This window comes from Oncorhynchus tshawytscha, linkage group LG25, assembly GCF_018296145.1.
Source record: "Oncorhynchus tshawytscha isolate Ot180627B linkage group LG25, Otsh_v2.0, whole genome shotgun sequence".
NCBI classification, from domain to species: domain Eukaryota; kingdom Metazoa; phylum Chordata; class Actinopteri; order Salmoniformes; family Salmonidae; genus Oncorhynchus; species Oncorhynchus tshawytscha.
Window position 1 is genome coordinate 34382730 of NC_056453.1, and position 14296 is coordinate 34397025.

The following is a 14296-nucleotide window of genomic DNA, read 5'->3' on the forward strand; positions in this document are numbered from 1 at the left end:
TCAAATTTGGACTCATTAGACCAAAGGACAGATTTCCACCGGTCTAATATCCATTGTTCATGTTTCTTGACCCAAGCAAGTCTCTTATTATTATTATTATTGGTGTCCTTTAGTAGTTGTTTCTTTGCAGCAATTCAACCATGAAGTTCTGAAACACACAGTATCAAATCAAATAAAAAATGTGTCACATGCGCTGAATACAACAGGCCTTAGAGTGTGAAATGCTTACTTACAAGCCTTTAATCAACAATTCAGTTTTAAGAAAAAAAGTGTTAAGAAAGTATCTACTAAAATTAACTGAATAAAAATTGTAAAAAGTTCTAAAATACAAAACAAAAGAGAAATAGAAAAATATAAATAACAGTAGCGAGGCTATATACGGAGAGTACCGGTACAGAGTCAATGTGCGGGGGCACCGGTTTGTCATACACCTTAGCCAAATACATTTAAACTCGTTTTTTCACAATTCCTGACATTTAATCCTAGTAAAAATTCTCTGTCTTAGGTCAGTTAGGATCAACACTTTATTTTAAGAATGTGAAATGTCAGAATAATAGCAGAGAGAATGATTTATTTCAGCTTTTCTTTCATCACATTCCCAGTGGGTCAGAAGTTTACATACATTCAATTGGTAATTGGTAGCATTGCCTTTAAATTGTTTAACTTGGGTCAAATGTTTCGGGCAGCCTTCCACAAGCTTCCCACAACAAGTTAGGTGAATTTTGGCCCATTTCTCCTGACAGAGCTGGTGTAACTGAGTCAGGTTTGTAGGCCTCCTTGCTCGCACATGCTTTTTCAGTTCTGCAAACAAATGTTCTATGGGATTGAGGTCAGGGATTTGTGATGGCCATTACTATAACTTGACTTTGTTGTCCTTAAGCCATTTTGCCACAACTTTGGAATTATGCTTTGGGTCATTGTCCATTTGGAAGACCCATTTGTGACCAAGCTTTAACTTCCTGACTGATGTCTTGAGATGTTACTTCAATATATCCACATAATTTTCCTACCTCATGATGCCATCTATTTTGTGAAGTGCACCAGTCTCTCTTACAGCAAAGAACCCCCAAAACATGATGCGGCCACCCCCGTGTTTCATGGATGGGATGGTGTTCTTCGGCTTGCTTGTCTCCCCCTTTTTCCTCCAAACATAACGATGGTCATTAAACAGTTCTATTTTTGTTTCATCAGACCAGAGGACATTTCTCCACAAAGTATGATCTTTGTCCCCATGTGCAGTTGCAAACCGTAGTCTGGCTTTTTTTATGGCGGTTTGGGAGCAGTGGCTTCTTCCTTGCTGAGCGGCCTTTTAGGTTATGTCGACATAGGACTCGTTTTAATGTGGATATAGGCAGGGTAGCCTAGTGGTTAGAGCGTTGGACTAGTAACCGGAAGGTTGCAAGTTCAAACCCCCGAGCTGACAAGGTACAAATCTGTCGTTCTGCCCCTGAACAGGAAGTTAACTCACTGTTCCTAGGCCATCATTGAAAATAAGAATTTGTTCTTAACTGACTTGCCTAGTTAAATTAAATAAAAATAAATCTTCACAAGGTCCTTTGCTGTTGTTCTGGGATTGATCTGCACTTTTCGCACCAAAGTACGTTCATCTCTAGGAGACAGAACGCGTCTCCTTCCTGAGCGGTATGATGGCTGCGTGGTCCCATGGTGTTTATACTTGCGTACTATTGTTTGTACAGATGAACGTGGTAAATTCAGGCGTTTGGAAATTGCTCCCAAGGATGAACCAGACTTGTGGAGGTCTACAATTGTTTTCTGAGGTCTCGGCTGATTTCTTTTGATTTTGCCATGATGTCAAGCAAGGAGGCACTGAGTTTGAAGGTAGGCCTTGAAATACATCCACAGGTACACCTCCAATTGATTCAAATGATGTCAATTGGCCTATCAGAAGCTTCTAAAGCCATGACATCCTTTTCTGGAATTTCCCAAGCTGTTTAAAGGCACAGTCAACTTAGTGTATGTAAACTTCTGACCCACTGGAATTGTGATACAGTGAATTATAAGTGAAATAATCTGTCTGTTAACAATTGTTGGAAAAATTACTTGTGTCATGCACAAAGTAGATGTCCTAACCGACTTGCCAAAACTGTAGTTTATTAACAAGAAATTTGTGGAGTTGTTGAATAATGAGTTTTAATGACTCCAACCTAAGTGTATGTAAACTTCTGACTTCAACTGTACATGTAGATAGAGGTAAAGTGCTTTGCATGGACGATAAACAGACTGTAGCAGCAGCATAAAAATGGGGGCGGTGGGGACAATGGAATTAGTCCGGGTAGCCATTTGATTAGCTGTTCCGGAGTCTTATGGCTTGGGGGTAGAAGCTGTCTAGAAGCCTTTTGGACCGAGACTGCTTGCCGTGCGGTAGCAGTGAGAACAGTCTATGACTAGAGTAGCTGGAGCCTTTGGCAATTTTTTGGGCCTTCCTCTGACACTGCATGGTATAGAGGTCCTGGGTGGCAGGAGGCTTGGCCCCAGTGATGTACTGGGCCATACGTACTGCCCTCTGTGATGTTGAGATGTGTCCGTTATTTGAACTCTGTAAAGTATTTATTTTGGCTGCAATTTCTGAGGCTGGTAACTCTAATGAACTTGTCCTCTGGTAACTCTGGGTCTTCCTTTCCTGTGGCGGTCCTCATGAGATTCAGTTTCATCATAACCCTTGATGGTTTTTGTGACTGCACTTAAAGCAACTTTCAAAGTTCTTGAAATTTTCCAGATTGACTGAACTTCATGTCTTAAAGTAATGATGGTCTTGCCATAATATGGACTTGGTATTTTACCAAATAGAACTATCTTCTGTAAACCTCCCTTTCATTGTCACAACACAACTGATTGGCTCAAATGCATTAAGAGGGAAAGAAATTCCACAAATTAACTTTTAACAAGGTACACCTGTTATTTGAAATGTATTCCAGGTGACTACCTCATGAAGCTGGTTGAGAGAATGCCAAGAGTGTGCAAAGCTATCATAAAGGCAAATGGTGGTTACTTTGAAGAATCTCAAATGTAAAATATATTTTGATTTGTTGAACACTTTTTGGTTACTACATGATTCCCTATTTGTTCGTTCATAGTTGTTATATCTTCAATATTATTCTACAATGTAGAAAATAGTCAAAATAAGGAAAAACCCTTGAATGAGTGTGTGTCCAAACTTTTGACTGGTACTGTATGTGTGTTTATGACCCGTGTATTAATAAATGCCAAGTGTGTTTATCTTACCATGTATGTTTGTTTTCTTTTAGATATGTTTCTTGTGCACTAGGATGTCCATATGAGGGACCCATTGAACCCACTAAAGTTGCAGAGGTAAGGCAACACTTCTGCGTTGCCGCCTTGTGTCAATAATGGACATACTCTATACCTTATACGTGGGTCGTTCCACGATATTAGTACCTTTTGGCTCGTGTAACTTGTTGAAAAAAATCTAGTTTTATTTCACCTAATTTAACATTCTGTCACAAAGAGCACATGTTCAACCTAATAAAAAAAATCCTATCTCAAAAATAACTGTAGTAAGTGCCTATTAAGTGCCAAATCAAGTAACAGTTTTGACCATAACAGGGTTGACTGTAACAGGGTTGACGATTTAATCTTACATCAGCCATAAATCCCCTGTGACAGGGGAAATGGAAGCTTGTTGTGTGCAACAGGGAAGGGCAATTTAATGCAAGCTTCACAAAGAAAATGCCATTTTTCAAAGATTTCTATTCAAATCAACACTGGAGTTGCTTACCAAGAAGACATTGAATGTTCCTCAGTGGCCTATTTACAGTTTGTTTTTACGGTTTGAAAATCTATGAATCTAAGACTTGAAAATTGCTGTCTAGCAATGATCAACCATCAACTTGACAGAGCTGGTAGAATTTTTAAAAGAATAATGGAAGAATATTGTGCAATCCAGGTGTGCAAAGCTCTTCTAGACTCATAACTGTAAATATCGCCTGTTGGGGTATTTTGTGTAGATGGGTGAGAGAATTTTTTTTAAAAATAAATGTTGAATTCAGGCTGTAACATAACAAAATGTGAAATAAGTCAAGTGGTATGAATTCTTTCTGAAGGCACTGTCTAGTAAAGAGCACTTCATTTCATGTACAGTGTCAGACTTTTGAAAATCCAACATTGGTGGACAATTTCTATTTAAAACATCAAAGGGAGGCCGTAGGGAATACTTTTCTGTACATGTATAATCTAAACAATGTCAAACACCCGAAAGGACTGTTTTCTAGATTTCAAAAAACGTTCATATATCTGTGATGCTGTAACTACAGTATACACCGTTCCTCTTTATTATATGAAAATGTAACCTTAATGTAACTAGGCAAGTCAGTTAATAAAGAACAAATTCTTATTTGCAATGACAGCCTACATCGGCCAAAAGCGGAGGGCGCTGGGCTAATTGTGCGCCGCCCTATGGGACTCCCAATCACGGCCGGTTGTGATACAGCCTGGATCATATCAAGCAAGAGAGCTCTGAGCTCCAGCATGTTTATGTTTCCAATGGACTTGTTATGATATTCTTGCTCTATTCTTGGCTATAGGTGGTAAAGCGGTTGTATGAACTGGGCTGCTATGAGGTGTCTCTGGGGGATACTATCGGCGTGGGCACCCCAGGCTCCATGGCCAAGATGCTGCACTACGTCATGGAAGAGGTACCCAGCAGCGCTCTGGCCGTTCACTGCCACGACACCTACGGCCAGGCTCTGGCCAACATCCTAACTGCACTGCAGGTAATGAGCTAACTGCTAACATTTAAGCACAATATGGGCACTACGGTTGTTTCAAACACATATTTTTTAGATCCCCTGACAGTCTTGGGTATGAGTCATGTGGAGTAAAACGTTACTGAAAGGATGCATGGTAAACGTTCATGACACAATACATAACAATGTGGTAGAGAGCCATTATGAAGTGGTCCAAGATGGTACATATGTTGGATATTCATTTGAGCCAGTTTGCTACAGCAGGAAAATAATCCTGCAGCAATAGGAAATGTGTATTATAATTAATGGACATTTTTGTAGGGGCTTATACACTTTTCGTAAGGGAAAATCAAGTCTGAAATTTCAAAGTGGATATTTCACTCAACTACACTACAAGTTTTACATTTCCTACATTGCAGGAAAGTTGTCACCAAATAAAGGTCCTACATCTGTATTATGAAGGCTTTTGTGTACCAAACGTCTTGTGTGCTCCGATTGTTTTGTGAGAATTGAGGAGACATTGTTTGCTTGACTGAAAATATATTCATAAACAACAAAAACAAAGGTATATGTCACAATAGGACATACTGTACATAAATAGGAGAACACACATCTCAATTTGGAATTGGGAACATGATCTGGAAGTCCCCCACAAAGTAAAATAATACAAAAACTGCACACCAATAAAATCCCAGAATCATAATGAACACAAGATATGATCTCCTATTACCAGCACCTACATTAAAGATAATAAAATAGTATTTCACAGATCATCAATAAAGCTTTATCCTCTCTTTAAACCACAATATCGAATTATGTTGTACAGCTTCCTGGAACACCACTCTTCTGTTGTGTTTTTCACCACCCCTCCGGAGTGAACCTGTGACCCGGGAGTCAGTCAGGTCATAAACCAGAGGTAAGGTAGACATGGCTGTATCAGTTCTCTGGGGAACCTCATTGTGCTCTGTCTCCCAGTTTGTCATCCTTGGCAGCGGAGGGATGATCTTTTGGTGCTGGGCGGGGGGGTCAGAAGATGTGAAGGGGGTTCACACAAAGGCTCACCTATTCAGTGTCTGTTTCACATGACAGTGCCCTGGCCTTGACAATGGTACTGAGTGTGAGCGGAGGAAACAGCCAGCCCTGAGGGGTTCCCAACTCATGTGCTGCTTGGCTGTTGAACTATTTGATAATGCTGCACTTAAAGGGCATGGGGAAAATGATCCTATCATTGGCCCGCATGAAACACATGGAAAATGGAGAAGACGAAAGAAACCGGTCCAGACCAGCAACTATGTAACTGAGACAGTGAGAATGCAGTGACTATCGCTGGATTCATTGAGAAATCGAGAGCTTGGGACTATAAGGTTCTATCTGCAAAAATATGATTCTGAGATAATTAGCTTTAAAGTTTCGCAACCCTCATTGTGTCAGCAATTTTAATCTTGTATTCTTTTGAACTTAACAACATGGATTTGGGTATTTAAAGTACTATATAGGTAGAGAACATTGAACAGAACAAGGCTATGTCAATGACAACATTTTGACAAAAATGCAGATAGAAAGTTATGTTCCCAGTCTCCCAAAAAGTGACAAGGTAAGACACTTAGAAAAACAGAACAATTCAAAATGAAAAAGGCATCATTCACTTAAGAAAAGCATTTGTTGTGCTGCAATCCCACTTACCCTAAATAACCCAGTCTGTATAACTTTTAGAAATGATTCATGGCTTTACTTATGAATTTATCTACTCAGAAAATACACCAGTGTTAAATCAACACTGACAGTGTTACATTTAACACTGATCCAGTGTCTCTGCAGTTCCACACTTTTCAGTGTTAAATTAACATAGTGCTTAGTCTATAATACCTTATTTGCATAAAAACATTAATATTGAAACAAACAATTCTAAAAATCGACCTGCAATAGAGCATGCTGGAAATATGATAATGATGGCTCTGGTTTTGGTTTAACACTGGTTATTAACACCAACACTGGGGTTCTTTTACACCCATTAGTGTTAATATATCCCTTACAGAGTTCATTTAACTCCTGAATTAACATTATAAAAGTTACACTGAAAGATAACTAGGTAACACTGGCCGATTTGCTGTGTATTTCCATGCTCAGGGAATTGTACATGTTCATAGAACAGCTTTCTGTTTTATATTTTTTTTTTAAACAACCTTTCAACACATCCTGATGTTGGGCACTTTTGACAAGGGGTGAGAAGACCCAGAGGGTGGGTAAAATTCCTTTCTGTGAATCACATAGAAATTGATTTATCACAGCTGCCCCGTGACCATTGAAAATAATAACAGGCGTGGATATTTAGCCAACCATTTGTTCTCCTCCCATCTCAACAATCTCAGTGGAAATAAAAGATTTTATCATAGACTTTTCATTACTGAGTGCCAGTAGTCCATGCCACCAACTGGGATAGAAATGAATTCCACTAACCCCTGTCAACCCCGTGTCAACTCTGCTTTTGTTCATGATAATGACATTCCATGCTCTTTGTACCTTTATTTTGGGGAGTTCTGGGGTCCTTTGTTACAAACCCACCTTGGCGGGTCACACAATGACAAAGTATGTAGTTCGTTTTTCAGGCTTGGCTGGGAAATAGATTTGATCTGCCCCAACGTTTCCATGTAAACAGCAGCTGACTGCTGAGCTATTGATAGAACTCAGTGTAGCCAGATGCTCTTGACTGAGAATTCAGACCTGTTCTTAATCATGCTTATCTCCTCTACATTAAGCAAAGCAAGACCGAGCCAAAGCTCATCGACAGTGCTTTAAAGTTGTGAATCTCGCTAAATACACCACATACAAAAGTATGTGAACATCCCTTCAAATTAGTGGATTTGGCTATTTCAGCCAAACCCATTGCTGACAGGTTTATAAAATATAAACCGCCTCTGGAAGCAACGTCAGCTCACAGAACTGTTCATCGTGAGCTTCATGAAATGAGTTTCCATGGCAGCCGCAGCATGCTCTATTACTAGCCGAAGATCACCATGCGCAATGCCAAGCGTCGGCTGGAGTGGTGTAAATCTCACCGCCATTGAACACAGTGGAAATGCGTTCTCTAGAATGATGAATCACTCTTCACCATCTGGCAGTCCTATGGACAAATCTGGGATTGGCGGTTGCCAGGAGAACGCTACCTGCCCAAATACATAGCCCCAAATGTAAAGTTTGGTGGGAGGAATAATGGTCTGTGGTTGTTTTTCATGGTTCGGGCTAGGCCCCTTAGTTTCAGTGAAGGGAAATCTTAACGCTACAGCATACAATGACATTCTACATGGTTCTGTGATTCCAACTTTGTGGCAACAGTTTGGGCAAGGCCCTTTCCAGTTTTCAGCATGACAGTGCCCTCGTGCACAAAGTGAGGTCCATACAGAAATGGTTTGTTGAGATCGGTGTGGAAGAACACAGATCCCTGAACTCAACCACATCGAACACCTTTGGGATGAATTGGAGCGCTGACTGCGAGCCAGGCCTTATCGTCCAACATCTGAATGGAAGCAAATCCCTGCAGCAATGTTCCAACATCTAGTGGAAAGCCTTCCCAGAAGAGTGGAGACTTATAGTAGCAAAGGGGGACCAACTCCAAATTAATGTCCAGGATTTTGGAGTGAGATGTCCGAAGAGCAGTTGTCCACATACTTTTGGTCATGTAGTGTATTTACAGAGTGGAAAGTATGAATGTTATTCTGATAATGGGTGGAAGTGTGTCAGTAAGGGTCACTATTCCATCTTGTCAAATATATCTAAATACTCCGATGAGTGTTTTCCCAGTGGTGGCTTGAGAGACCCACGAATGGGTTGTACTGTAGCTAATATCTGCTGGGTAGTTGATCTCTATCTTGGATAGAGATGTTTATGTTTACTTGTGGTGTACAAGAAACCTCCCAAAGCTTTAGATGGTCCTAGAACCAAAACGTTTGGGAAGCACTGGTGACAGAGACAAAGTTGTAAATAGGATGAGGATGTTTCGTAACCACGGTGATGACAAATCAAACAGGCATGTTGTCCAATGAACCTATGGTTATGAGTTAACCCATGCAATCCAGAGAACATTACATTTGAGCTGTGTAGGTGTATTGTTGAGTGTCATTAAAGTGAAGTGAGATGGGTGTAAAGACCTGTCAGTGGTAAACAACTCTGCCTATTTTCAACAAAGTGACTAAACATTTAGACAGCTTCATCCATGTGGTTTGATGGTTGATTACTAAACCCTCACTCCAAGGTCAAGGAGCAAAGTCTCTAGAATAATGAGTGTTAACATTAGTTTAATGTTAATGACTCTTCAAACGCAAGGTTGTTGACATATCAACAAAGGGAGTCATGCCCAAAGGGAGTCATGCCCAAAGGGAGTCATGCCCAAAGGGAGTCATGCCCAAAGGGAGTCATGCCCAAAGGGAGTCTCTTTTCTAAAGAATTTGGAACGCTCACGTTGTGCAGTCTTAGCACGTTTATCTTCGGTAAGCATGTTTAGTGCTCTAGCTAGCTAGACTACAGCACCGCCTATGACAATATTTAAACTTTTCCCTAAAAATGACTTCTGGAAATTTGGCAACATTGCCAACATGACAGGCTACAAGGAACTCCCATTTAATTGCCTGCTGAGGATATTAGCTTATTAGAAAAGGCCTGTGCCCCAGAGCGTGGTGCAGGAGTCAGTGTATGTGCCAGGTAACCATAGTGATGAAAGCCAGTAACTTGGTGGAAAATATACCTCTCCGTGTGCGCATAAGATCAAGACAATGCTGCCCTGGGCATGGTCCCGTTAGTACACGAACACACAAAGATATGGTGCCTTATTAGAGAGTAAAACACTATCAATTAATTAACCTCAGGTCGACATGAGGTGTCTGCTGTATCTCAAGATGGAAAATATAGTTTAATATACTAAAAACCATGCATCTCAAAGTTAACTAACAAAGGTTAGCTTGGCGCAAGAATTGGTGCAACCAATGAGGCAGGTGAAATGAGTATTTCTTGAATTTATTATGACTTACTTCTTCAGCTTACTGTACAAAACATGGTAGTCAAATGCTTTGAGTGGTTTACACTGTAACTGAGGCTACTTTCTTTGAGAGTGAGGACTCTACTTGGCCAATGAGCGCCATGGTCCGACTAGACAATAGAAGGTTTTCATGCTTTAAGTTAGAAATTTCCCTCTTTTAATTTCTGATTAATACATATATGTTTTTGTGTCTACCTCCCTATTACCTACAAATATCAATGAAGATGGTGTGGCTTTACAATGACAGGACAGTTTATTTATTGCTGGAAAGGGCTGTCCCAGGTTAGACATTTGTCAGCCTTGTGAATTACCATTGAATACAATCTCCTTCAGTTCCACATTCTATGTAGAGAAATGTCAAGGCTGCGTTTGGTGAAACATTGCTGCCTCAAATACTTCAATGAACATATCCTTTCTGCCCCAACTGACACACTGCCACACTTCAAACAAACAATACTGGGCAAAAGTGTGGCAATCTCTCAAATTGTTCACTTACAGTATATTAGCCGCCTTCCGTAATCCCATATCATGTGAACAGCCCGAGTAAACTAAAGTGTATTTTGCCAGGAATGTATTGTTTTTTTTACCTTCACTGCTCACTGAATGTAGCTATTTAACAGCCAGGCCACATCTGGTTTCTGGGCTATGAGAGGCTAATTGAACACTGGCAATTTGGACTTTCTGACCACCAGTCCCTGTGCATCTTACGTCCCATAGAGCAACAGGAGTCAGACGTGTTGTTGAAAAGGATCGCTGTGCTCTTGCATTTTGTTCCACTCGGAAATGGTCCTCCGGAGACCCTTTGACCCTCTCGCAGTTAGCGGCAGAATGCGAGAGGTTTGGCACTGTAAATTACAACTCTGTGTTTACACAACAAAAAGTCTGCCCAGTACAATATCCTGCCCTGGAGTTAACTAAGGTCTGGGAATCTTGTGCGCAGTGCACATCGGAGTAGATCACTAGGCCTTTGCCAACACAAACAGCAATTACAGGCTGCTCAGACAGCCCCTGGATAAAATAGACCCTTGTCTCGGAGAAAAGGCACCAATTAGGACCATTGTTTAAAGAGCAAACCGTACTTCCATTATTGTTGTTTGCTTGGGTCTGTCCCCCAGGGAGAGACGTCCTTCATGATTTAATTCTGATGTGTCCCCATGCCACACCGGGGTCATAAGTGAGTTCATTTTAGATCACCGTGGGATCCTCTGACATCTGGTTCTGCCACGGCAAGCAGGAAAACATTAATATTCTCCTGACGGTCGCTGAGATACGTGGAAAACATTGTGAATATCTTAATCTGCGATGCCTCTGAGAAGTAGATGCTTGGCTTCAGGGCCGGCCCAAGCCTTTTGGGGTCCCACCTCTCGGGTAAAACATTTTCGTGGCTCCCCTCTTGACGGCGGATATAACTTTTAAAAGACATTTCCTGCTATGCACATTTTGCCATGGGGCGTAGAGAAAATATTGCAGTTTTAAAGCAAGTTTTCTACCATTTTACACATTTTGCCATGGGGCGGAAAGACATTTGTATGTAGAATAAATGTAATGCAATTCTACAAACTTTGCCATGACTTACAGTTTCTTCAGAAAGTACATAAAGCTTTGTATTCAGGACCTTCCATTTATTTATTAGCCATATTTTGCAGTTTTACTTCATTGCCTTATTGCAAAAAGGATGCATGTTTTGGAATATTTTTTATTTTGTACAGGTTTTCTTCTTTTCACTCTGTTAATTACGTTATAATTGTGGAGTAACTACAATGTTGTTGATCCATCCTCATCCAATCGCAGCCATTGAACTCTGTAACTGTTTTAAAGTCACCAATCCCTGAGCGGTTTCCTTCCTCTCCGGCGACTGGGTTAGGAAGGACGTCTGTATCTTTGTAGTGATTGGGTGTACTGATACACCATCCAAAGTGTAATTAATTACTTCAACATGCTCAAAGGGATATTCAATGTCTGCTCTTTCAAAAATGTATGCCCATCTACCAATAGGTGCCCTTCTCGGCGTGAGGCGTTGGAAAACCTCCTTAATCTTTATGGTTGAATCTGTGTTTGAAATGCACTGCTCAAGTGAGAGACCGTACAGATAATTGTGTGTGTGGGGTACAGAGATGAGAGAGTCATTCACAAATCATGTTAAACACTACTATTGCACGCAGGGAGTTCATGCAACTTATTATGTGACTTGTTAAGCAGAGTTTTACTCCTGAACTTATTTAGGCCGTAACAAAGGGGTTGAATACCGTACCTCTCTTTCCTTTACCGACATTTCAGCTTTTCATTTTGTATACATTTCTTATATAAAAAAAATGAAAACATAATTCCATTTTGACATTATGGAGCATTGTGTTTAGGCCAGAGACACAAAATCTTTATTTAATCCATTTTAAATGCAGTTTATAACACAACAAAAGAAGTTGTGGGGTGTGAATACTTTCTAAAGGCACTGTATTCCAATGATCTGAGTGAAAGTGACTAACAAATTCTTTGTGGGCCGCTTTGAGGTTAGGGCCCCTGGGCACGTGCGCTGCATGCCTGGTCGGTATTCGGACATGATTACTACAAGTTTAGATAGCTGGCTAGACTAACTTACCAATCTAAAAATTGTTAGCTGACATGGCTAATTTAATGACTCTCAGTGACTGACATAACAAGATAAAAAACTGCTGATATATAACCAGATTTTGAACTTGCACCTTGTGTATTCTACTATTCTACCTCTCAAGTTGAGATCCCAACTGATTTCCTAGAAAGTAATGGTTTTTGGGGTCATGGGCCACCTAGTGGCTGGGGGCCCTAAGCTACCGCTTATGTCTCTTATGCATGGAACCGGCCCTGCTTGATTTCATAATTTGTCCCAATGAAGACAAAACGTTCCAAAGCTATTGTAAATAACCTGATGGCTTTGAGGCCTGAGGTCCTCAGAGGCATATTATATAGTAATTTCCCCCCATCCTGAAAGTAAGTGAAGCTGTGTACAAGGTTTTAACAAGTGGCAGTTGATAAACTGTATAAAACTCAGGTTCTCTGTTGGAGCATATAAATCATGTTTAAAACCCAACATAACAACAACAGCATAATGATTTGAGAGTTAACATCTGGGAAAACTTCTCTATGCTTCATATTGTCTTTAATGAAACGTAAATGTATTCGACAAGAATAATTAAACTTGTCTGGCAGACTGAAGATGTTTTTATGACATCAACATTTTGGACGAAACAAGCTCATGATTTTTTTCTGAAAGGTTAAAGTTTAATGGAAGACAAATTAGCGAGGTGGGTTTAAGGCAAATGGTTATGCGTTCATGTGTTTTTGAGGTCTTCATAACTTGGAATTGAACTGTCACTTTCAGCTGTACTTCCTGTCTCCTTTGCTTAAAGTCTGAAGGGACAACAAAGGACAACAACAAATATGTATGCTTTTCTGCATTCTTTATACAGTGATGTTGCATTCCATATGAAAGATAAAAACATTCTTATCATGATAAAGTGGATTATTCTCCTCAAGATCACATGAGGTGGATGTTTTGGGAATGTTTAACTACGATAAGGCATTTCTTTCCTGCAACACTAGTTCAACCAAAAATCAGTGAGCCTATCCCTTGCTAAGCAACATGTTCTGGCTGTTTGGTACCGTGGTCCAACAATAAGCTCAACAATGCATCATTAATTCTCATGTGGAGGCCAGACAGTTGGTGTCGTAGGCAGTAAAAAGCATTTTCCCACAGAAAGTAGAACTCTCTCTGACAATTACTTTTATTGTGGACATTGCATGAACCAATTTGAACTCAGAGACATTAAACAAAAGAAGACATACATGTTATATGTAATTATTTCTACATATGGATACATCCTATTTTTTCAGGACATGGAAAATACTGAGACATTATACTCAAAGACAGCAGAGGGTGTCTGGATGTCATTGAAATTGAGTTATTGCCCTGAATTTAAACAACCCCAGCGCTTAGTAACACACACCTTGGAATTAACCATTTACAAATGGACTGTAGGTAGAATAATAATTATTCAATGAATGTATAAAGTTATAAGTATTTGAGTTATAGACAAAAGACCCAAGAAACTATATGTGGAGAACAGTCTTGTTAAAAGTGAGTAACAATTGAGTAAAAAGTAAACAGAAATGTGTATTTTGAGACTAAGATGTCACAAGAGGTGGTGCAGTTTAACACACGTTACCATGAGGATCAGAAAACATGGTAAAACAATATGGAACTTTCTGCATTTACAGAGTCTGATATTACCAAAAACAAATGATGTGCCACTAGTTTAGTATGACAAAGAGGATGAGTAAGCTGAACTGTGGGGGACACCAGGCTGTTGCGCCCACTCATCTCCGAGAAATGAAGACCACAGTTATCCTAACTGTCTGTAAAACATCACCACAGCCCTGGCAGGGCATGCTGTACCAACACATACAATACAGGAGAACAGGGGACATTGTTCTACATGGGATTTTGCCATCTGCTTGCTCTGTGCGTGTGGTTGCTGAATGTCTCTCCTGTGTGTTTGTGTATACCTCA

At 40.2% G+C, this 14296-nt stretch overlaps 1 protein-coding gene across 3 annotated transcripts in view; it reads left to right on the forward strand.

Annotated features, from left to right (window-relative positions):
- LOC112224629 (3-hydroxy-3-methylglutaryl-CoA lyase, cytoplasmic-like) overlaps window positions 1-14296 on the forward strand; it is a 29425-nt gene that overhangs the window by 13517 nt on the left and 1612 nt on the right. For all 3 annotated transcript variants that reach the window (XM_024388298.1, XM_024388299.2, XM_042306266.1), the window contains 2 exons: window positions 3267-3330; window positions 4563-4751. In XM_024388298.1, coding sequence (XP_024244066.1) covers window positions 3267-3330; window positions 4563-4751 — 253 coding nt within the window. The remainder of the gene's footprint in view (window positions 1-3266; window positions 3331-4562; window positions 4752-14296) is intronic.